Source organism: Lonchura striata, chromosome 12 (genome assembly GCF_050655825.1).
Source record: "Lonchura striata isolate lonStrDom1 chromosome 12, ASM5065582v1, whole genome shotgun sequence".
NCBI classification, from domain to species: Eukaryota; Metazoa; Chordata; class Aves; order Passeriformes; family Estrildidae; genus Lonchura; species Lonchura striata.
Genome location: NC_140714.1, coordinates 23,485,139 through 23,509,267, shown reverse-complemented (window position 1 = coordinate 23,509,267; position 24,129 = coordinate 23,485,139). Strand labels below are relative to the sequence as shown.

Genomic DNA, 24,129 nt, shown 5'->3' with positions numbered 1-24,129 from the left:
CCTCCACTTCTCAAAAGGAAACTTTTTGCCTCCTTTTTCTCTCTTTACACATTATTATCCAGTTTCCACATTTCATGTGAAAAGGCCATTCTAAATATTATCTCTTCACTTAATTAACTCAGTTAATCTAAATTCTAATCTAAGTTAATGTTCCCTCCTTTGCCCATAGATGCTGTAATGAGGCTCCTTTCCCCTCTCAAACTGGGTTTATTGTATAATTTTCAAACATTTAGCACAGGGATCATCCTGCACCCTGCCAGCTTGCTGTACCTTTCTATAGGAGACACAGACAATTTTTTAATGAAAAACACACTCTTCAGAGCAAAGAGTATATTTAACATTTTAAAATTAAACATTTAAAATGTGTTTTCTTCAAACTGTATAAAATAAAAAAAAAATCAGTCCATGATATTTTTCTTATTTAGGAAAAAAGTAAAAGGTTATTCTTGCATTGCATCAGCTAATGAAAGAATAAGAATCTGCAGACTTATGGTTAAAAAAACCTGACAAATATTTAAAAATTAAAATAATTAACATTTCTATTTCTGAACCGGGTAAATCGGAACCAGAGGAGAGGAAATTAAGGGCCACCTCACTAGTTATGATCAACAGAAAATACCTCTTCATGTCTTCTCTCCAAACCAGCCCTGCTGTTCCCTATGTGGGTATCCAAGTGTCACAGGAAATTGAGCGCCAGCGCTCCCTGATGCTGAAGCCGCCTGCCAGCAGCAGTCGCTGCTGCTGTTAGCAGCCCTCAGCACAAACGGGATGGAGACCTGCGAAGAGCCCAGAGCCCCCAGAGTCCCGGGGGGTGCTCTGGTTTCAGAGGGAAATGCCCTTGAGCAGCTGAGCCCCCCAGGGTCTCGCCCAGCAGGAGATAACAGGGGAAGCTGTGCCCCCAGCTCAGCAGGGCCAGGCTATCAGTGACACACTTAGGGCAAGAGGTACAGCAAACACATCTCTGAAAGAATGTTCATTTCCCAGTGAGATAATGGCACCATCTACCAGCCAGAATGACATGTTTAATCTGATGGATTGAGCATCCTTTAATCCTTCCAGCTATCCATTAAACTGTTTATTCTCAATGTAAATTGTTCCAGCCATAAATTTACACCAGCTAAACTGCCCATCATTCTGCTTTGTGCTCAACCACAATTTCTGCATTTTCTGATACACATCTATAGATTTTCAAGGCTTGTATTGTCTAAACTTAAAATCCTAAAGCAGGCCAACTGAAGGCTGCATTTTCCAGCAAGAGTATTCCAACATTTGGGAAATACAATCTCTATGTTAAATTCATGCTTCTTAGATTGCAACCCAAATGGTTGTGTTCTATAGCCTCCAAATTGCAGGAACTTAGCCAAAAAAAATCTCTTTTTTGCATGTTCTGTAAATGTTTTGCATCACTCTGGGCCCCAAGCACTGTTTGTTAGAGTTAGCACGATCCCTGCCCAAATTATCTGGACAGGATTTGCAATGCAGTCACCTTAATACCAGCATCCATTATAAGGTGAGAGAAAAAGCAAATGTGTTTCCTTAGTGCAAACTGCTGGACAGTTTTCTGGACTGGGAGTAGTTTTCTTGGCTTCCCCCATCCAGCCCTCCTCAGCACACAGTTAACCTTTCCCTTTCTGGTGCACAGGGATCTTTTAGGCCTTACAGAACACACACATTTAATGTGGGGTGTGGGACACAGGGCAAGGATGAGCTGCACACAAACCTGCAGAGCCTCCAAGCTGGTGCAGCTGCAGAGAAACCAGGAGCAGTCATGGATGTGGGCTCTCTGATCCCAGATCTGACAGCACTGTGAACAGAGGGGGAAACAGTGGTTCTTTAGCAACTGCCAGTAAAGCATGGATTCATTAGTAATTTGATTCCCTATTAGTGGACATTGGCTGTACCCTAAATTATCAATTCTGATTCAGGTATCCTAGCCAAGAATTCACAAAGGTAAGACAAAGAAATTAAGACTTGTATAAGTTTAAAACCACATGCTTATATTTTTATTTTTCTTTATTATTTATTAATTCATTATTTATTTATTAAATTATTAATTTATTGTGAAATTTCATGTGACAGGTTGTCTAAAGGGAGGTGGCAGTAAAGAGGTCACATTTGGTGTGGTTGTACAGATGCAGAGGTGCAGGAACTTTCAAGGAGCTGTAGTTGAACTTTCCCATGGCAAGTTAGGCATTGGAAAGCAAGTTTTAGTGTATCTATAATGTAAATCCCTTAATCCCCAGGTAAACTAACAAGGAGGATTTGCATAGAGTAAGGATGAAAGGTTAAAAAAGCCCAGCATTGAGACAGCAGCTCCCCATACCCTGGTTTTCCAGGAAACTCATTTTAGTATAATGCAGTTTATTGTAAAAACACACCATAGAATCATAGAACAATGGAATATGCTGGGCTGGAAGTGATCCCCCAAGGATCCTCAAGTCAAATTCCTGGCCCTGCACAGGACACCCCAACAATCCCACCCCGAGTATCCCTGAGACTGTTGTTCAAATGCTCCTGGAGCTCTGGCAGCCTTGGGGACATGGCCAAACCCTGGGGAGTCTGTTCAGTGCCCCAGCACCCTCTGGGGGAAGAGCCTTTCCCTGATACCCAGCCTAACCCTCCCCTGGCCCAGCTCCAGCTGTTCCCTGGGTGCTGTCCCTGTCTTCGGGAGCAGAGATTGGAGCTGCCTCCTCGGCAGGAGCTGCAGCCCTGGTGAGGTCTGACCTCAATCTTCCCTCCTCCAGCTGAGCAAACCAAGTGCCCTCAGCCACTCTTTGTAGGGCCCCTCCAGACCCTTCCCCATGCTGTGTCCCTCCTTTGGTTGCTTTCTAATGGCTTCTTGCATTGTGGTGTCCAAAACTGCTCCCAGCACTCAAGGCTGCATCAGCACAGGGCAAAGGAGGAAAGTCACAGCTACCAAATACAGTAAACACTGACAGTATTGAAGTTTTATATATCTCTCCCTCTCACAATTTGCATTTGTAATATTCTTTTAACAGATCCATGGATAATTTACCTGGTCCAGGAGGCAGCAGTGATGAGCTGCCCCTCAGGCACTCTTCTGCCCTGGGAGAGGGCCACACTTCGAAGTTGCTTAGCTGGAACACAAACAAGGGAAGTGAATGAAAGGCTCTGTGCATGTGTGAGGAACAGAAAGTTATATTAATTATTAATTTTGACAAGTCTGAATACCTTAAAAATATATTATTTTAAGCTACAAGCTTTTTAAAAAGCCATTGAGGGTGAAATGAGCCGACTCTGTGGCTTGGACTCTCATTCCTCAGCACAAGCAAAATGCACTGTGACAACAAAATATGCTGTGACAGATTTTGGCCAGTGTGGTCTTGTTTCATATATTTAATAAAGAGCTGATAAATACAATGTTTAAAGTGAAAGGGTTGGGATCTATCAGCCAGAAAATGCTATACATTAACCACCTGTCAAGAGAGAAAAGACAATTTAAAGTAACTCTTGCACAAACTGACCCATGAGTTGGTTCCTTCCCACGTCAGGACTCTTTAGTAACAGGATGCAGGTGTAGGTAACATAATTTCTTTAATAAAACCAGATTATTTGTGCAGCCAAATTTACCATGAACCAATGCTACTCTATTCTGCAAACCACTAAGGAGGGAACTATGTCAGATTTCCACAACGTATTTAAGAGTAACTTCTGGGCTGCTTACAACAAGAATTTCAGAAGCACCCAGGGAAGCCTCTCTTTTGACACCACCTCCAACGTCAATACCAAGCACAGCTTTAAAACCCACTTAAACATTGAAAGTGCTTCCTACCTCTGGGTCCCAGAACATTTTACACCTGTTAACCAGAGAAAACCTCTCAACATCCCCACAATTATGTATTCCTGCCTTTATTAGGCAGGTTTCAGGAGAGAAGAATTCATTAACTTGAACACAAAAGAATTCTCTCTCTTGGTGCAGATAAACTGTGGTTTTATTTGAAAGTGTCAGGGAGCTGAAAGTCAAAAATGAAATTAAACACCAGAATAACAATGGACATATTTTAAAAACAAATTTAAGGGATTATTTTCCCCTATCACCCCATACAACTACAGAAAGATTTGCATATTTGATTAATCACACTTTTCATATTATAATTTCTAAAGTGACCTCAGTGAACAGGTAGCAAACTTTGAGTAATAGAAGGCTTGAAAGACAAAGGTCAAAACAATTTACCTGCCAATATCAGAAGATCCAAATATTTACGCACCCAAAATCCTATTGAAATTCCCAGATTTAGGTAGGAAACAGATCATAATTTTTAAATTGTACAAATATTCATTATTCTCTCCAACTTTGCTGATAGTTTGTTTCAAGGGAAAAATACTTGGAAGTTTGAGTGTGGTTGCCCCAAGCTGCAGACAGATGTCCAGGTGGGGATAACAGCACATCCACCAACCTGTGTGCACACGTAAATCCCATTTTCTGTACCTCATTTGGGGTCCAACTGAGTGAAAACAGAACAGTGAGAAGAACAGCTGAAACTCGAGCTCCTAAGACATGCAAAGACCATTCCTTAAAGAAAATGAAAATCTCTTTCCCAGTATTTACAATGAACATTAACTCTTAAATTCTCTGGAACAATAAGGAAAGCACCCAGTTCAGTACAATTACCAGAATCTCCTATTGTGGCACTTTTCATTCAGCCTAAGTCACACATCTAACCCAACTGTTATTTAATAAAGCCAATCTAACTCTAAATGTCATCCTAAATCCGGTAAAGGCAAAAGGCTCAATCAGCTCCACTGATGGCCCCAATTCTGTAAAAACTATTCCTAAAACTTCATCCGCCACCCCTCGAGCACGTGCAAACCCCTGAGCCCTGCTGACTTTCCCAAACGTGAGAGTGTGCTTTAAAATGGGATTTCTGCCAAAGTAAAGGCTGAGATTTAACAGGAACAAAGCAACCTAAAATTTAAGCAAATGCCTAAAAATAGCTGTTTCTTTTGTGAGGAACAGTATTGTTGGCTTCTTCCTGCGTGTTCAATTAATCAGAAAAAAAGTCCTTTTAAGCAAGGATTAAATTGCAGTTACTACCAAGAAATCCTAGCAATATACACCATTTCAATGGATTTGGCACTAAATAAACTCTCTTGCCTCAGTGTTTTTTACACAGGTATGAGCCCACAAGGATGTATATCGCAGTCCCGTGTGAAAGATGCATTGTGAAATAGGCGTGTGCTCATCTTCCCCTGGATGATACAGCGTTCTGATGGTGGCTCAGTCATGCCGGGGGAAGCTGCTCACTCCATAGAGTGAATGCGCTGGAATGTGATTTCTCTTTACACTCACCCCCTTGGCAGGTACTGGCAGCACAACGGGATCCCACTTCGGGAGCTCACACACCGGTACAGACGGAGCGGAAAATCCCGCCTGTGGAGGCCCGAAACAAAGCCAGCCATTCGGTACCGGCCCTCCAGCGCGGCGGCGCCCGAGGGAAGCGCCTTGATTGGGACAATTAACACCTGCATGCCAAACGGGGCGGCGTCTCCTGTAGTGAAAGCAATGTCACCGTGTAATGCAGTCACTTCTGCTCCTGTAGCCACCAGGAGAGGAACGGAGGGTCACGAATCCGGCCCCTGCTGAGAGGCAACAGCAGCAGCAATGCCAGGGAACCCACCAAGCCCTGCTCCCGCGGCTGCGGCATCTGCCAGGAGCTCTCCCTGCTGGCCCGTGAGCAGATTCCGTGCTGCTTTCCCGAGGAATTCCCACACAGCCCATTCTACCGCCTGTGCTGCATCGTCAGTTCCAGGCATCCCAAAATTCAGGGAGGCACCACCACAGCCTCCGGAGTCTCCAGTTTTTTCTCAGCCGTGGCATGGCTGGGAATGGTCTCTGCCAGCCACACCAAATGTGTGAATGGGCACACACGGGTCACCGGGAGGATCATCAAACCACGGCTGGAATGCAAAGAGTTGCAGACAGAAAACACTTCTCAACAAATATTCCATAACGTAGGGCACTGCTCTATATCAGGCACCAACAGTGGCACAGAAATGGAAGTGAGCAGCTCGGCTGGAAAACAGACATTTATCACCCGACCTAGGTAGAAACACCACTTGAAAGGGGCAAGTGCTCAGTAATGACCACACAAAAAGGAAAGCTCAGTCTAAGATTTGACGTTATCCTTGGGAATAACACAGTAAGAAATAACTTTTTCTCCGACTGTGCTACAGAACAAGTCTCTGCTCTGCCTCCAGCGACTTTTCCAAATGCAGCCTCCTGGAGCCATGGCAGCTGGGCAGTCAGGGGGACAGAGCGGGTGACAGGGAGGGCAGAACCAAGCGGTGAATCACTTGGCCCAGACCCTTGAGGCAGCTAGAGCCCCCACAGCCTTAATGTTCTTGTTCTGGAGCCACGCAGACAAATTGTCCCTCCAAGGCTGCAAATCCTGTAGATGTCATAGGCACTGAATTAAATCTAAAAATCAAATTTAACTATTAAAAGCCAGTTTCAGTTCAATGCTAACTGCTTGCATCACCACTCCTAAGAGCTCACCGTGGGCTCCTGCTGCCAGAACTTCCAAATAAACTAAGCAAACTTGCTTATAAGAGCAGGAAGAAATCAGATCTTTCCAAGCACGGGGGCTCAGCCAAATGCATCCCAGAGTCCTGTGTTGCCATGAACAAGCTCAGCACCATCTGAACTGAGGCTGGAGCTGGTTTCCACATTGCTTTGTTTATATTGACTGCATTTATGATGCCTCAGAAGTTGCCAGTAAAATATTTATTTAGCAGTTAAAATGTTCTGCAAATGATTTTGCTGTCCCAAAAGATAAATATTTCTTGGCATTCTGAAATGATACATTGATGTTTTTGTTAAGGAAATTGCATGTTGATAAAATTTTCTCAGATTACACTTGGTCGTTCCTTTGTATTTGAAGTGGCCACATTAATTTTTTGTGATATTTATTGTAATTGTAAATTGCACCAAGATTAGAAACATTAAACTTACCATAAAATGAAACACATTTCAAGTATTTCCGAGTCATCTATTTAAGGGCTTGAGGACATGTTTGATCCTTCAGGTTACCAGAGTGCTCTAAGCTTACAGGACAAGGATCCAACACAAACCAGAATCCCACTTTAAACTCTTGGGGAGCCTTTTTCTTCTTTCTCCACCCCCTCTTTCCTTTGTATTAAACACCAATATCCAGGTCCACTTTGGGGTGTCCCTGCACTGCAAAATTTCACCCTGATTTAAGTTTGCAGCAGATTTGAAACTTATTCAGGCTATTAAATAAAAATGGATAGATCACTGCCACCTTTACTGATTCCTTCTGCTTCCTTTAACCTCCCAGCAGCACTCACACCCATGATTTGAGTCGAGCTTAGCAATTTAGACACCACAGGATTGTTTCTCTAGACAAGGCCAGACACTTGCAAATGAATGAAGGCTGTCAGAGCTCCAGACCACCAAAACTTCCATGGAACACCATGGCCTTGGAGCCTTCTCCCAGACACATGAGGTATCTGGAGAGGAACTTTATTGCTGCGAAAAATTTCAGTTTTTCAAACACACCCTCAGTGCAGCAGCCCAGCACAAAAACAAAGCTCCTGCCACTGCTCTGCTGTCCATCAGTCTCAGAAGTCTTCTTCCTTACACTCAGATCCTCAGTTACATCTTCTGAAAAAATCAACCTGAATATGTCACCTGAGTGCAGTCAGAATGGATTAATGGAGAGCACAAGGTACTGCCAAACCCCCCAAGTTTATTTTTCTCAAAACAGTGCTGAACTAAGCACTCAGCATGAAAAAAACTCCAATGGACTAAAATTTGCCATCTTCCTCAACAGTTTTTTAGTGCATCATATTACCTAGGTTTAAAACAACAACAAAAGAAAAATCAAAAAACTTTAAATGTATTTGAAGTTCAAATCAAATCACAACAACCTTCCAACATTTTCCATTGTTGGAGGGAACATTTTTTGCATTTGCCTATGCAAGAAACTTTTTTCCGTATTTTCTCCTTTTTGGTTAATTTTCATGGGGGTTTTGTGCCATTTGACTTTAGAGAACATCTCTGAATTCACTGGAAATCTTCAGGGATAGGATGAAATATTAGCCATATAGGAAAAAGGTCTCATTCTTCTGTCTTCAGTCCAAATTTTTAAACTGTCCACCAACACTTTTCAGTAATGAGCCCTCACATCTATGAATGCCAACTCTTAACATGTACTACTAAAAGAAATCAAAACCAGCCCTGTAAACAAGCAGGGTTGCAACCACAGTCTCCATAGAGGCTGCCACCTTTCCCTCTGTACAGCACAGCTCTGCTGCCAGTTCCAGAACCTCATGGAATAAAACATTCAGGATTCATGGGAATCAAAGTAAAATTCCTCAGGTGATCAGAAAGCCTGAGAGTGCTCTGAACAAACCATTGGAGGGCAGCCTGATGACATGAGCTGGCACCAGGACTGGCATTCTCTCCAAAAACACTGATAAAGGGAGGTTAGGTACCATGGGTGTGCATCCAGGACTCTGAGAAAGCTCTTGATGAAAGATATGGAAGAACACCAGGCAAAAAGGAACGTGCTGACATCTGGTTCTAAAAGTACTGCACGTGCCTGCAAAGAATCACCAAATCACTTGATGGCTTGGGTTGGGGGGGACATAAAAATAATTTTGTTCCAACCCCCTGCCGTGGACAGGCAAGTCACTGATGCTCTTCAGCCAGAAATTAAACCCATCATGTTTTAGACCAGAGTGGAGTGGACCTCAGCACAGCCCAGTGGGTGTCACCTCCAGGCAGGAAGACATAGAGGGAATGATGGCAGAGTTCCATAAAGTGAAGATTTGCACGGGGAAAAAGAGAAGTGGCTGTTATCCTTGTGGCAACACTTGGGCTAAGTGCAACAAGTGAAATTAGCAGGTGGCAATTAGCAAAGCAAACAATGGGAAGTAGCTCTTTTTGCACAGGCAACAGAACTTGTTCCTAGGCAATCTGACACCTCCCAGAGGACAATTTGGCTGATAATGACAAACAAACACAAGAATTGCCTGCTAGAGTCTAATACAGTGTCCACCTGCCTCAGGAAATCCTTGAGCCGCAGGTGATGGAAAGCAGGGGATTGAAGTGAAGAAATGGGAGTGCAACCCAGACTGTAAAATCTCTGGAGCTGTCTCATTATTCATCCTCTATCTGTTGAAGTGGTTCATTTGTCACAGGTCAAATCTTAAGGGTTGCACTGAGACAGAAACAAGAAGGATCCAAATATAATTAACAAATTTGTGCCAGGCCCAGCTCAAGAACTTGGGCAGTGCAGGGAAAACCCTTATTATTGGAAAAGAACAGGATGAAACTGTATTCTCTAGAGTAGCCATTATCTCCAACCCTTTTGTCTCTTTATAAAACCAGTTCATGGAAGTGGTCAGGGTTAAAGTACAGCTCATTCCTGGGAGAAGTTGCATCTCCCAGGTATAGCAACTCCATTTATAAAAAATCTCTGACTCTGAAAACTGTGCTTGGCCTTGGAGCTTTCACCAGCACTGAATGCAGGAACAGAATGTGTATTGGGGAGAATTTGTGGACACTAAGGACACACTGACCATGAATACCAACAGTAAAAATATCATCAGGAAAAATGCACCTGGAAATTGTGAGATCTGTAAATGCAAGGTCAAAGAAGAGGATTTTTGTAGAGTGCATCTAGAGTGCACCAAGCCTAAGAAAACACAATGGGATTTTTAATGTTAATAGGGCAGAAAATTCAAACGTATACCACAGTCTTTGATCCAATTTTGGGTGCTGCCAGTTCTGGGCTCCCTGCTTATTAATGCAGTATTTTCTTACCCAACCCAAACATAACTCTTCCAAATTAATGCAGGGATAACACCTCTGCTGAGGTTTGTCTCATCTAGGAGAAGACACTGTGAGGGGCTGTAGAGAATAAAAAAATTTAGATACAAAGAAATACCTTTTCCTGCTATTTTTTCCCACATCCAACAGATCACGTCTCAATACAGTCATAGGAAGGTCTGTCAGGATGTCAATTGCTTTTATAAATCCCTTCCTAAAAGAAACGAGCATGGCAACAGCATTAAGGAGACAGGCAAGAGATGATCACAGAAATCTGTGGAAGTTTTACCATCCAGATATTTCCTGGTCTAGCAAGAGGAGCAAAACTAACTGGAAATTGTGTGTATCAAGGCAGCTGCCAGATGCCATGCCAGCCTCTGGAGCATATTGCCCAGCATCCTTACCAAGCTTTCCAAACCTCAGCAAACTACATCCCTTTGGAGCCAAGTACTCCTTCCTGAGTCCTGATCACACCGAACCCATTTGCACGCTGAAAACAAAAAATTCTGCTAAAATTATGTTTTCTGAAAACCACTGCAAATTCCTTACCTTCCACCCAGAGGAGGAACTCTTTGGGGCCTCAGGAGGAGATCTGGACTTGCAGGATTCATCCATGAGCAGTGAGCCCTGCACAGCAAGCTCCTCCTTCAGCCTGTGCATGCTGCTCCTGCTGCCTGGGAATGAAAGGGTTAAATACACGCAGCTTCCTTTCACCCATGAGCCAGTGAAAGCTGCAGTGAAAGCTGCAGAGCACTAATGTGTGTGTTTATCTAAAGCTTCTGATGTTCTCTGTGTTTTTTTGAAGGAGCTTGGTTTAAGATGTTTTTCAAATTGGGCTATATTTCCCCCTTTAAATTAATGAGAGTTAAATCCAGTTGGCTTAGCTGCAATTTGCACACAGGTAATTGAAAAGCACTGGCAACTACAAACCTGTCCCCCTTGCAGCATTACATGCACCACAGCTTAGCCCAAAATCTGCAAATATTCATTGGAATTCAGAAGTAAATTCAGCCATATTTGCAGCTGCTTCACAGGCACTTTCTGCAAATATTTGAACACTTGTACTTTACTGGTACAAATCCTGGTGAATAAGGAATTTTAATTTCAAATAACCGCTGAGCTCAACGTGCTCTGTTCTGTTTTACACCATGGTCTGTACACCAACACTTGCCTAGTAAGACACGCCAGGAAACAAGCAGCACTCTGTGACTTCTAAAATTAACAGTATGGAATCTAATACGAAATATTTACACACCCCCCATTAACGTGGAAGGTTCACTGCACACCATAGAATTAAAAAAAAAACCTTGTGGGACCCTTTAAACCTTACCTGTGGCAGCACTAAGCCTCAAAGAGCTGGAATGAGAGGAGGCTCTGAGTATCTGCAAGGACTGGCACAGACATCCAGCATTTTGCACAATCTGAACAGGCTCTGTGAGAATTTCTGTTTAATAAATGGGAATATTCAGCAACCCAGCTCTCACTTTCATTAAAAGGGAAAGAGGACAAGACACAGGGATTATTCATTTCTTTAAACATCTATTAAAGGCTATTTTGACTCAGACAAGATATTATTCACTTCTATATTTCATCAAATTATACAACTAAGAGATAATATAATTTGAAAATATTTGGAATTTATATTCCTTGTGTTTAATCTTTAGTAAATACATTAGAAAGTGTTTCTAGCAGCAACAACAGTGTGGGATCTCTCTAAGACCTTGTTAAGTGGCAGGGAAGGATAAAGCCTGTTGACTCAAAATGAACAGCCAGCTTCTCCCTCGGAGAGCTCACTGTGGTGAAAAAGCTGCATTTTGGGAGCACCTTTTTTGCCAGACAAAGTCAGACTTGTGCTTTGCTGACATCTCCTGCCATATGTAAATTTTTACCCAGAACTCTTCTCTGACAAAATAGCCATTCTTCACAAAATAGAAGCTTCAGAGCTGGAGAAGATAGTTCATAATGAATTAACCTAATCCATGAAAAATGCTGTAATTTATGTTAAATGGCCCAGCATAGTTTTTGAGGATCTCCTCTCCCAGTTACTGCAGTCCTGTGTCTCCAGACAGACATCAGAGCTCCCAGGACACGCAGTTTTCTCCTGCACATCTGCCTGTGCTGCCCTGGGCTCTGTTTATCCTTTGTTGTCTCCTGGCAGGATGTGCTAAGTCTGGGGAAATTGTGCAGCTCCCAGCAAGGCACTCATGGGACATCAGCCCAGGAACCATTGCCATAAATTCATGGGGTTTGTGTCATTTTCACTGCAGCTCACACCTGAGGAGCTGTGGAGTGGGAAAGAGCAGGGCCACGGTGCTGCAAGCACATCTGAACTTGAGCTCTGCCAGCGAGCTCTTCAACATAACCCGAGAGTTTCCTCCTCCAGTGGTGTTCTTCCTTTAAAAAAAATCCCACTGACTTCAGAGTCTTTGCAGAGAGTGAGTGTGCCCTGCCCAGCACTCTCTGAACTGCACCTCTGAGAGAAAAACCATTTCAAGACAATGGAATCTTCTCATTCCACTAATACTCAAACTTCAGGCACAAATCTGTCCCTTACTTATTTGCTTTATGTACTATTTCAACTTCAGAAAGTTCCCACATTCCCATCCTAAAAAGAAAGACGTTCTGAAAACACCACAAGCTCATTTTGTGGTTTGTTAATATAGGTGCAGTATAAACAATGGATTTGGGGATCCTGCAGAGGAAGAGCCCATGTTGTATATAATCATGTTTTAATAGACTGTTTGTAAATGGATGAGTCCATACACGACCAGGACTTTTCCATCCACACAGAGCTGTGTGGGTAAGGGATGTAATTTTAAAGTCTGCCATGAAAACTGCTGCCTGCTGACCCAGTGGTCACCACCAGCCTCATTAAAGGTAACCATCCCTTTCCTCAAGCTTTCCTTCTGGCTTTTCCTACAGATTTCATAGCAAAGCTCAGCCAAGCAGACATAACAGCATGGAGAGCTGTGTTAGCGTGGATAATGCAAACTTGCCCTGAGCTTTATTTACACAGTGCTGGGCCAAATTTCAGGGAATCGGGAGTTTAGCGTTTAGATTTTATCTACTCTACAACTCAGCTGAAACAACCAAATCTAATGTGTGTGCAATGACCTCGACCCAACATTAGGCTTAAGACAAACATGTAATAACAGGACATCACATGTTAGTTAATGAACTTTAGAGAATTTGACTGAACTCAGTAGGTCATCTCAACCCCTGCATTCTGTTCCTTTTGGGCCAAAATGGTGAGGAAAAGTCACAGATAGATTTTAACTTTTTCACCCCAAGTCCAAGAAGGCCTGACCCACCCCAGCCTCATTTCAGCACTCACACATGGTGCTGGGTGATGTCTTTTATCAGCACATGGGGTGTGCAGGCTCCAGGATTCCCCCCCTCCTCTCCATGCCCCACAAAATCCCTCTGCACCCTCTCCCTTATAACCCCACAATATCCCTTAATATTCCCCCACCCAACCCACAGTCTCACACACATGTTCTTGCATCCTCCCACATCCTGCTCCATGTTCCCTACAACACCTCCAGCCCCCATATATCCCTTCCCATCCTTCCATCCTCCCTGCACTCCCCTCCAGCCTCCTCATCCCCCAGCTGCACATCCCCCCACACCCCTGCATCCTCCACATCCCTCAATATCACCCCCCACATACCCTTTCATTGTCCCACAGCCCCCTGCATCCCTATTCCTCCATCATCCCACATCCCCCCCCACAACTCACAGCCTCCCATATTTCCTCTTGAATCCTCCCACATCCCCCTCCGTTCCCCATCAAACTCTCCTCATCCCACTGAACTCTCCCATCCCCATTCCCACTCCACCCCCTCTGCACTTCCCACCCTCTGGACGGGAAAAGGCAGCATCAAATCTGTGCTTTAGGTATTTGTTTTTTGTGAGAAGTGCCCACAAAGCACTGCTCTAGGATGAGTTTTTTCTTCCAGAAGGGCAGAGCAGACTTCCCCTTGCCTGCAGGTGTGAAGCAGGGAGTCAGGGCAAGGTGCTGCCCCCCGCAGTGGGACAGCCCCTGCAGCCCCTCACAGCCCCGTCTTGGTGTCCGGTGTGCTCCTGGCAGAGCAAGAACTGCCTCTGAATAAACACCCATGGCATCCATCTTCAAACGCCCTGGCTCAGTGAAGCTATATTTAAATTAACATTGATGAAAAAGCAGAACTTTTTCAGGTCTCTTTGAGATGCTTCATAAAAAAGGAATTTAGGATGTTTGAACTGGAAACTCACCTTAAATAGATTTTTGTTAAGAAAATCATCAAAACGTTTGCTGATTACCTGTGACCTGAGTAGCAGTCAAACATGGAAGGACACACTTTTCCAGCCTTCAATCTACACCCTTCTACTTTGTTTGAGAGAAAACACATGTTGTTCTATCTATACAGGTGTAATTAAAATGTGGAGTTTCCCAGTGTGGATGCACTTCTGCCAGAATGAATGTGCATGGTAATACAGCTTATTTACACAGACAGAGAATAACCATCAGGTGTATTAGCTACAAATATCATTTACTGGCCCCGTATTACGCAACACTGGCAAATCATCCTCGCAGCTTTTCCAGCTGCTTTGGGGTGCTGCCGAGTGAGATCATTCCCACAGGCAAAACAGGGCTCTGAGGAGAGGTTGCAGCCCTGAACGAAGTCATCCAGATCTTCCCCGGGGCTCCTGCTGGGCATCTCGGAGGGCCTGGGCTGACCCAGCTCCGCTGCTGAGGCATGGTGGGTGCAGGGATCGCCCATCGCAGCCCAGCAGCACCACACGGGCTCCTCACAGCTGTGAAAGGTAATTGAAAAGTGAAATGAGTATATGGACTTATTAGCTTACAAACAGAGTTTATTAAAACATGTGTTGCCCTGTTCTTTTAAAATTTTTTAAGTTCTTTTAAAATTTTTCTATGCCTTCTAATGTTTGCATATTTCTACTGGAGTTCTCATGCACTGTTCATGTAAATAATGATTATTTTATGTTCTTTGTAAGAAGAAAAAAATCAATAGATTGTTAGTTTAACCAGTGTGGTTAGAGAAGTAGTAATTTCCTCCTCCAATCCACTGTCACTTTTGGAATTCTATATATTGCAAAGCCAGAAATAAAACTTACTTCCTTTTACTCTTTTAATCTTAGTGTGAGTGCGTGAGTTATTTCGTGTCATAGTGCAACAATTATGCACAACATGGGCTCTTCCTCTGCAGGATCCACAAAGAAAACAATGGGAGAATCCTCCCGGTACCACTGTCCAAAATCATCCATCAGCACAAAACCTGCGTGCAGGTGAGGCCAGCTGTGATTTCCTTGTGGTCACTTATGGACCAGCAAGGTTTATTGGTGCTGGTCCAGAGGAGCCCCAGCTCTGCTTTCAAATGCACTGGAATATTATCGAGCACATTTGAAAGGGCTGTCACTGACGGACGGTGGCATACGCCCTCGTTTTTCAAACAGAATCAGAGAATCTCAGAATGGTTTCGGCTGGAAGGGACATTAGAGATCATCTCATTCCACCCCTGCCGTGGGCAGGGACCACCATCCCTTTGAGCTCACCTCACTGGGACCCTTCTGCTGGCTCCCAGCTGCTGCCACTCCAGCCAGCCCAGCAAGCAGCCGACCCGAAGAAGCTGTGGGAAATTAAATTTTGACAGAAAGCAATACATAAAATCGTTTAAAATAATCTAAATATATGTGTGTGAGTGTACGTATATATGCATATTACAAGAAAACACAAAGCAAACCAAGCAATAAAGAAATCCCATTAGTCAGGTATATTGTCCGAGAATTCTAACAGGCTTCTTCCGTGCCTGAGAGGAACCTGGGTTTCGTTAGCTTCGCCGAGGAGGCGGGAGGGCTCCTCAGCCCGGCTCACACCGTCTCGGTGCTGTGACCGGCTCCTCCCGAAGCAGAAATTGGTCATTAAAGTTGTGACCAAAGCGCTGGGCAGGCGGCTGGGCGGGGAGCCGGAGGCGCCGCGTGTTCATTGGCAGCATAGCCGCAGCGCCCCGTGCCCTCACTCCCCGGCAGAGGAGCGCGGCTGTCCCCGCTCCGTCCTGCCGGGCAGGCCGCGGCACGGGCTCAGCCCCAGGCGCTACGGGGCTCTTGGGCATCTGCCAAGGCGAGAGAAGGTTCGCCCGAGCCCCGTGGGAGATTTTCCTGCCGCGGCACAGCAAGAATAAAGTTTACCTTTGTGTCCCGCGCGGGTGCGCGGCCGGCGCTGCGCCGGGACGGCGGGACCCGTGCGCGGCCGGAGGGGCGGCGGCTGCGCCCTGCGGCCGGCACGGCCACCGGGCACGCCCGGCAGGACCGGCCCCGCTTGGCCCCGGCTCGGCAGAACCGCAGCTTCACCAGAGCATTCCCAACCCTCTCTCGGCTGTCTACGAGGGAAAAACACAAATCAAAAAGATTTACTCTATTTAATACTTCGTGTGCTGAAAAAAAAAATTCATCTATTTATCTGAGAAAATATAATCGCTTCTCCGTTATTTGCTCAGCTGTGAAAAGAAAATATTAATTAACATTCTCTCGCAAGTGCACCTCGCTATTCCAGCCCGGTGTGTGACACCGGTGACGGACACAGCCTGTCGTCTTGGTAATTTGGGTTAATAAGCCAGCCAATCTCTCTTTTAATTAAACCCGGGTGCTGTTCTCAGGCGCACTGAAAGCACCAAAAACAACAGCCAGAGGTGACAAGGAAGTGACAAAGCCACACGCCCAGCGTGTCCTGACTGCGCCGAGGAGTCCCGCAAACCCCGGCTCTGCCAGCCGCGCAGCCACTTTCCCTCTTCCCAGCATCCATCTTCATGCTCAGGTTAAAAAAAACATTTCCAACCAAATGCTTGGTTAAATATCTAAGTCATTTCAGTGAAGGAATACGAGGCTGTTTCCTGTTTATTCAGCACTGGCCGTGTCCTCCACCGCTCACCCCGGGGGCTGATTTAACCCGGGATGGATCCGGGGCACCTCCCGAGCCGGACCCTGGTAGGCAGCGAGGCCGGAGCCGTGGAGAGAGAAACAGGAAAACTGGGAACGACCGGCATGAGTTCAGCGCAGATTCACCTGGAGGGCTCCGCCGAAGGTTTGTGGTTAAAGCCCGGCGATGCTCTGTGCTCCGCTCCCACCGGGCCGCGGTCTCCGTACCCTGAGCACGGGCTGGAGCCTCCCGGACCCGCTGCTCCGGGACTGGGGGTCCCGCTCCGCCGCCGGCCGCTCCTGAGGGCACCCCGCCGGGGCAGGGAGGCACAGATGAGCCCCGAGACGCGGGCGCTAATTACCGCCGTTAATTGGGAGGCGGCCCCGCAGCAGCGGCTCAGCCCGGGGCTGTCCCGCCGCTCCCCGGCCCTCGCTCTCCACCTCTCGTTCTCCCCTGCTCTGTTGCTTTTTTCTTTTCTTTTCTTTCTTTCTTAGCAGAACAGCAGTAATTGCATGTCTCGGTGGATGCTCTGTAATTTAACATCCCAACGGAAAACGTGAAGAAGAGACTCGGGGGAAATAAGCGAAAAAATAAAACAAAATTTTAAAAACCCCACCCGAACAACAAAGTGCCAGGATTTCATACTAGGATTTTCGCTGCTACATCGCAGCAGCACACGAAGAGTTTTTTTTAATAGTATCATTCAGCATGCTCAGTGCAGAATTTAATTAACTTTTTGTCACCAACTAATATATCTTTAAAATCCGAAAGCATCCGATTTTGACCAAGGGAAGACCGAGGGTCTTGGCCTCTCCCGGCCACGGGCAGCTGAACCGTCGTGGAAAACGATGGGAGAATCCTCCCGGTACCCGCTGCGCTTTGCACTTTCTCTGTAGACCTGCCTGGAACTTGGTTTTGAATCTCTAACCTGCCTCTGTGGGGGGAAAAAAAACAAACCTAAATTTAAAAAGAAAATCAACCCCAAAGCATTATGATACTCAGAGCAATAGATAATAAAATATTTTATTGAAATAAAGTAAATATCTTCGCATTAATAAAACTGATCGTAAAATGCAGTTTTCGAATAACTAGGGGCACCACAGGGTTTTAGACAGCGAGCAGATGTGGATGGTGGGTTCCAGTGTCCTGCTGGCCCCTCGGGCCGTCGCACAGCACAGCGCATTGCTCCGCGGGCGCGGAGAGGGGCGGCGGGGCGGGGAGAGACCGGGATGCGGCCAAAGCGTCCAAACGTCCCGAGGCCACTGTCTGAGCTGCCCTCCATCCTCTCAGGCCGGCGGGGCGGGCCCCCCTCACTCCTCCTGGCTGACCTCGGCCGGCGAGCCCACGCTCTCGGGCGGCTTCTCGGCGTCCCGGGCGCGCTCCTGCTCCGAGAGCTGCTCGCTGCTGGGGATCGAGTTCTTCTTCGGGCGACCCTTGGGCTTGGTGGGGGACTCCAGACCGCCCCCCTGCAACACCTGCGAGGCGAGGAGGGGGCGGAGGAAGGGGACACCCCGGGAAAACCGAGCTGCCATCAGCCCGCGGCGCAGCAACCCCTCTCTCTCCCGTTCCCCGGAGCGAAGCTGCCGATGCGGGTCCTCTCGGGCTGCGCCCACCGCCCGCTGTCCCGGGGGCCGAGCGGTACAACGGAGGGCTCGGACAGGACCGGGAGGGAGGGCTGGCCGGGGCCCAGGAGATGCTGGACCAGGGCCACGGTGTTAAAGACCAGGGGCATATTATTATTACCGTCATGGTCATCATTACTATTATCCTTAACGTTATCGTTAAATATGCCAGGGCCGATATGCAGAAGGACGAAGCCCGCAGGGCAGGGCTCGAACGCAGGCACGGCGCGCCCAGGGGGAGGACTGTTAATAAAGGTCACTTACTATTTTCTTCCATTTCATGCGCCTGTTCTGGTACCAGGTTTTCACCTGGAGCTGGCTGAGCCCCAGCGATTCGGCCAGGTCTATTCTGCGGGCGAGAGAGAGATGAGGTCAGGCCGGCAGCTTTCGTCTCGGATGGCAGCTTCCCGACTTTTTCAAGCAAAATGAGCCCCGTCCCGTGGCGTTGCGCCCCGGGTCCGAGGTCGGCCGTCGCCTACCTGTCGGGCGTAGAGAGGTATTTCTGCTTCTCGAAGCGCTTCTCCAGGCCCATGAGCTGCAGCTCGGTGAAGACGGTGCGGCTGCGGCGGCCCTTCTTGGCCTTGCCCGGCTCCGGGGGGCCCGGCTCCAGCTTCCCGCGGAGGTGCAGCTCCAGCGGGAGATGCGGCGAGGCGGAGCCGCCCTGCAGCCCCGAGCCGGCGGCCAGCAGCGCCGAGCCCAGCCCCGAGCAGCCCAGGGGAGCCAGCGGGAACTTAAACACGGCGGCCGGCTCCGCCTTCAGCACCGCTGCGGGAGAGAGCGGCGGTCAGCGCCGGGCAGCACGCAGGGACCCCCGGGGCTGCAGGGTGCCTCGGCTTCCCGGGCAGCAGCGCCTGCAGGGAACCCTGGCCCCTTCTCCTCCATTCTCGGCACCACTGCGGGTCCTGAGCCCCCCCGGCTCCGCCACCTCCGCGGTACAGGGACACGTTTTACCCTTCAATCAGCACATGCTAATCACGGAGTTACTTGGGGGTTACAAGTGAAAATAATTCAAACCAACCCAAAAGCGTTCCCCTGGTGTCATCCAACAGCTGCCGGACCCGACTAAACTCGGCGACCAGCGGGGCCGGGCACGGTCTCAGGATTCCCCTTCTAGCTGTTTTCAAGATATTTACGACCTGATGATAATTTCTATCCCACTCCGTGAAGAGCAGCCTATGAAGGGGCGCCCGGGGAGAGGACAGCGAGCCATCCCTGAGAATGCTGTTTAGCGGGTTGGGGCTGCCGCTAGGCCGGCTCGATTCGCTTCTCCCCGACCCGGCCCGGCGCCGCTCGCTCGAATCCCTCGCCTGGCTCGGCCCGGCCCAGCTGGGTCCCTCCCGGCGCCCCCGCTCCTCTCCTGGGCCTCGGCCTGCGGGTGAGCTGGGGGCTGCGGTTCTGCTCGGCCCAGCCTCCCCGCCAGCGACGCACGAGAGACCTCGGCGGCGGGGAAAGGACTTTAGGGGAGTCTCTGCGGGGTTTTCTCCTCTGCCTGTCTGAAATCGCCTCCCTTCCTACACGGCAGGATCCCGTTCCCACCTATCCCTGCGGAACTGAGCCTGAGGGGCGTAAAGAGCCTTTTATCTGATCCGTTATTCCTAACAGTTCTGAATAGTTAATCCTGAAAATAATACTAATTTCTAGATATTCTAACGCATATTGCTCCCTTGCTCAGGGACTTGACGCTTTCTTCTTTTTCTCTTAAGTGCAGAAAATGAAACTGTGATACTCCTTTTCTGTTCAGGTCAATGGATAAAGGGCTACGGCTCCGCTGTTGAAGATGGCTTGGGAATAAAATCTTTCGCCATCACCCATTTAAATATTGGCCTTTAAAATATATTAAGTAATAGCCTTCAAAATGCATTAAACATTACCGTTAAACAAACAAACAAACAAACAAACTCAAAAAACCAAAACACAAAAAAGAAAAAACTGCAAAATAACTCCTCCAAACAATAACAATAAAAAAAAAAAAATTTAAAAAACCCAAACCTATTCCAATATGTTAATAAACGGCATTTGTCCTAGATGCTATATCCGACTGGACAGAGAATGCTGGCACCCGTTTTAATCGAAACACCCGAGCATGTATTATAATATGGACAATAATGCTATGTCTTCCATCTTCTATATTATTATTATATAAACATAGCCTATATGTATATACTGTATATAATATCTCTGTATATTATATATTTTTATGTTTACACCTAAGTCGGGTTTCCAGCTAAACCAGCTAAGACTGCAGGGCCTCTGGCCGCTCCTCGCAGCCACGCACAGACCCCGCTGCTTGGCTCCAGCGGTTCTCTCCTCATCCAAAAACACGAGGAAAAACCCAAAACCAAAACTGTCGACAACAACCTTCTTCCCTGAAATCCAAACGCCATTCTGTGCAGAGGCAGCTGGAGCCACAAAGCCGCTTTCTTCGGTTTTAGGCCCCAAACTCCCGGCTGGAGCGCCCGCGGCACGGCGGGAGCCGGCGGGGATGCGCACGGCCGGCAGAGCCTCGCAGCAACTTTTGTAGGCAGAATTCCTAAGTTTTTCTCCAAGAAGCCCGGCTCCCAAAGGCGCTGGAGACCATCGGCGGGCAATGCCTCCCCGCCTGCCGCCCCCAGCCGCCCCCCAGCCGCGGGGAGCCCCCCGGGACGTACCGAGGTGGTTGTGGTAAGGCCGGGCCGAGAGTAGCGCCTGCACCCCGAACTTGAGCAGCTCCCCGGCCGGCGCGGCCCCCTTGGCGTCCGGGGGGTCGGTGAGGATCTCCTCGATCATGAAGCTGCGGTAGCGGTGGGAGCGGTGGTCGGGGAAGGCTTCGGCCGGGAAGTAGCGCGCGGCGCCCAATTCCAGTGGGTGCTGCATCCTCGCCGCCCCCGGGGCGCGGGGGGATCCCCGGCCGCCGGGGCCGCCCTAGCGCAGCCCCCCGGCCGGCAGCCGGGCAGCGGGGGCTCTGCCCATCGCCCCGCCGCCCCCTCCCCTGGCCCTGCGCGGCGGCCCGGAGCCGTCCCCGCCGCCTGCACACGGGGCGCGGCACCGGGCAGCGTCTCTCTCTCCGCCCCGGGGCCGCAGCGGCGGCCTATTATACGGCCGGCCCCGGCGGGGCCGTCAGCGCGGCGGGGGAGGGCGCAGGAGGGGCTGCGGAGGAAGGAAGGGGCCGGGGCGGGCGAGTACCTGCAGCGGGGTTACAGCCCAGCATTTGATCCCCCGCCATATAAAGCAAATTACCCGATCTGCTCGCTGCGGGAGAGCAGACACCCAAACAACGGCTGGCCCCTTCGAAGTCCCGGCCCCGGCCCTGGTCCCGATCCCAGCCTAATCCTTATGACCATCCCTGTCCCCGGCTCCAGTCCCATCCCCGTCCCCGTCGCCGTCGCCATATCCATCTCCATCCCCGTTCCCGTCCCCACACCAATCTTCCGTCCCTTTCCCATTCCCGTCCCAGCCCTCCTCCCCATCCCCTTCCCCCGACGGGTCTGGGGCGCCTCGGCTGATGGACGCAGATACGGACACGGAGCCGCACGGACCCTCGGGGGGCCCATCCTCTCGGCCCGGCCCGCACGTCCCGGCCCCGCAGCACGGGCGGCTCGGAGCCCTCAGGGCAGCCCGGCGCGGTGGCCGGCGGAGCCCAGGCAGCCCGAGGGCAGGCAGGGGCCGCGCTGACGGCCGGGGCTGCCCCTGGAGGGGCCCAGGCCCGATGCCCTCAGCTCCAGGCTCCCTCCTGGTCTCGGTCAAAGACGTGTAAACGCCTAAAAGGATCTGGTCAGGGATCAAAACCCAGCACGAAGTGGAAAGTTTCCCATGACTTTTAGATCGTTTAGTCGGAGATTTTGCTCGGCACAACGTGATCCATTCTATTCCCTTTAGGCTGTGTCACGCACGACAGCAGAGACCCACGACCCGCCCCTGCTCGTTACTGACTTGCTTCGAGATAGAGTCGTCTGCGGGAGCCCGAACACCCAAATCCTTCCCGAAAATGCCGGCGCTAATGGATTACAGGGCTATCGTTCCGGCGAAGTCCCAGCAGCCCGGCCCGGGGTCCCACGGCGTGGGGCAAGTTTGGCTGCGCACGGCCTTTGCCCACGGCCGAGCTGCCCACGCGTAACCGTGCCTGGGCAGCGTTCGCAGGAGGCTCCCACGGGCTCAGCCCGGCCGGCCCACGCAGAAGGACGGGAGCGGGGCTCATCCCTCCGGCGAGGGAAGCTCAGCCTCATTTTTACGATTTTGGACCAAAAAAAGAGGGTTCTGCCCGTTTTCCCGACTGCTGCGGGGGATGCGCAGGGAAGAACGGAGCAGCCGCGGGATCTCGCCCGGCTCCGTTTTGGAAGCTCTAAGCAAGATGCGATGGCCGCGGGAGTCACCCGCGAGTGCCGTCCGTGAGCGCAGCACGCGGGGGACGAGTCCCAGCGCTCGGCTGCCGTCGGGGCTCGAGTGTCAGACCGCCTTCCCGCGGCCCCGGGCTCCCCCGAGCCGTGCGGGATCCAGCGCTTCTCGGGGGTCCCCTCCGGCCCCACGCGTAGGTCTCCGTCCGGCCCGCAGCCACGGCCCGCACAGAGCCAGCGAAAGCCCCGGGGCTCCGCATGCGGCCGATGCCGCTGCAGGAACCCCGGCCCATCGGGTGCCTGGCCCTGTAACTTGAATTAAATATTGAGGTAGGGGCAAGGCGGAGGGGTTCAGGGAACTGTGGAGAACACGAGGCCGCCCTGCTGCTCCTGTCAGCGCTATTTGAGTCCTGCCGCCGTTTCTCTGTAATACTCACCCCTGCATGCGACAGCAACGAATTAATTTATGCTCTGTACTTCACTGCCTGCCCACATAACCTGTTCCATATGGTTACTGCGACTTGTACGGAGCAGTTCCGCGCGGATTCGTTCTGGTTTCACCACGTTTCTTCAATTTAAAGTTACGCCACTCGCTCTGTGAAACACTAACGGGCTGAACCCCCGTTAGCTGCCCGGGTGCTCTCTGCTGTTAGTGCGTTGTCATTTATTCAGACATCAGCTTGGTGTGTGCACCGCCAACGAGTTGGTGACACACGGCAGAGCGGGACTGTGCCCGGGACCGGCGCTCCCCTCCCGGGGGGGAGCAGCGGTGACAGGAGCCCACCGAGATGCTGCGCGGCCTCGGGACTGGGCATCCCCATCCCTCCCTCACCTTCCCGAATTCCTCCCGGGAATCTCGGGGCAGCCGTGTCCCTGTGAACACCTGCCCTCCGGGGCCTCCAAAAACCCCAAAAATCCCAACCCCAAATGCTCCCCGTTCCCTGACGGGCCCGTCCGTCTGCCCGTCCTTTGTCCATCTGCTCTGTTGAGATCACAAGGTGTTCCCATGCCAAGGTGCTGATTTCCTGCTGCCGAGGCCAAAGCGGCCATTGGAGCTATTACGATGAAACGAGGAGAATAATTATGAGTAAAGTAAGCAGAAGTTTGGACACATTCAAGCGAGCAGGCAAATCCACATCGGATTGTTTAAACAACCTCACCCCCGAGACCAGCGCGCTCATAAACAAATAGTGCACGTAAAAGAAATTACCCACGCCTCCCTTGAGCTTTTTATTTCTTTAAAATAAATCAAAGCTAAAGAATAACGGTAAATAATAATACTTCGATCCCCACCCCGGATCAGTTTTGGATCAGAGCGGTACAGACCCGGTATCATTTCTTATCATACGGCATCAACTTTGATAATTTAAATGTTTATAATCCTTGGGGTCCATTTGCCTCGAGGCTGCCCAGGAGAGCAGCTGCAGCATGGACGATCGGCGGATCCCACATCCTCCCCGC

General features: G+C 49.4%; 1 protein-coding gene across 4 annotated transcripts; it reads right to left on the bottom strand.

Annotated features, from left to right (window-relative positions):
- Positions 1 to 802: 802 nt before the first annotated feature.
- Positions 803 to 21,317, bottom strand: BARX1 (BARX homeobox 1). Of its 4 annotated transcripts, none has more exons than XR_014958224.1 (9): positions 21,007 to 21,317; positions 18,838 to 19,123; positions 18,623 to 18,707; positions 16,749 to 18,211; positions 16,010 to 16,200; positions 15,377 to 15,450; positions 5,312 to 14,614; positions 3,017 to 3,098; positions 803 to 1,804 (listed from the first exon to the last, which is right to left on the bottom strand). XR_014958224.1 is itself a non-coding variant. In XM_021539524.3 (4 exons), the coding sequence occupies exons 1-4, from the start codon at positions 21,209 to 21,211 to the stop codon at positions 18,047 to 18,049; spliced, it is 741 nt and encodes a 246-aa protein (XP_021395199.1). In that variant the 5' UTR covers positions 21,212 to 21,317; the 3' UTR covers positions 16,209 to 18,046. The 4 variants fall into 4 exon arrangements, 1 of the variants encoding a protein (XP_021395199.1); XR_014958223.1 differs by having other exon boundaries at positions 16,883 to 18,211; XR_014958225.1 differs by lacking the exon at positions 16,010 to 16,200 and having other exon boundaries at positions 16,883 to 18,211.
- Positions 21,318 to 24,129: the final 2,812 nt, after the last annotated feature.

Bases quoted from the DNA above. Each gene is read 5' to 3' on its own strand.
- BARX1 (XM_021539524.3), bottom strand. From the start codon at position 21,211: ATGCAGCACCCACTGGAATTGGGCGCCGCGCGCTACTTCCCGGCCGAA. The intron at 19,124-21,006 runs GTACGTCCCGGG...TCTCTCCCGCAG, and splicing joins GCCTTACCACAACCACCTCG to CGGTGCTGAAGGCGGAGCCG. The intron at 18,212-18,622 runs GTAAGTGACCTT...CTCGCCTCGCAG, and splicing joins GCATGAAATGGAAGAAAATA to GTGTTGCAGGGGGGCGGTCT.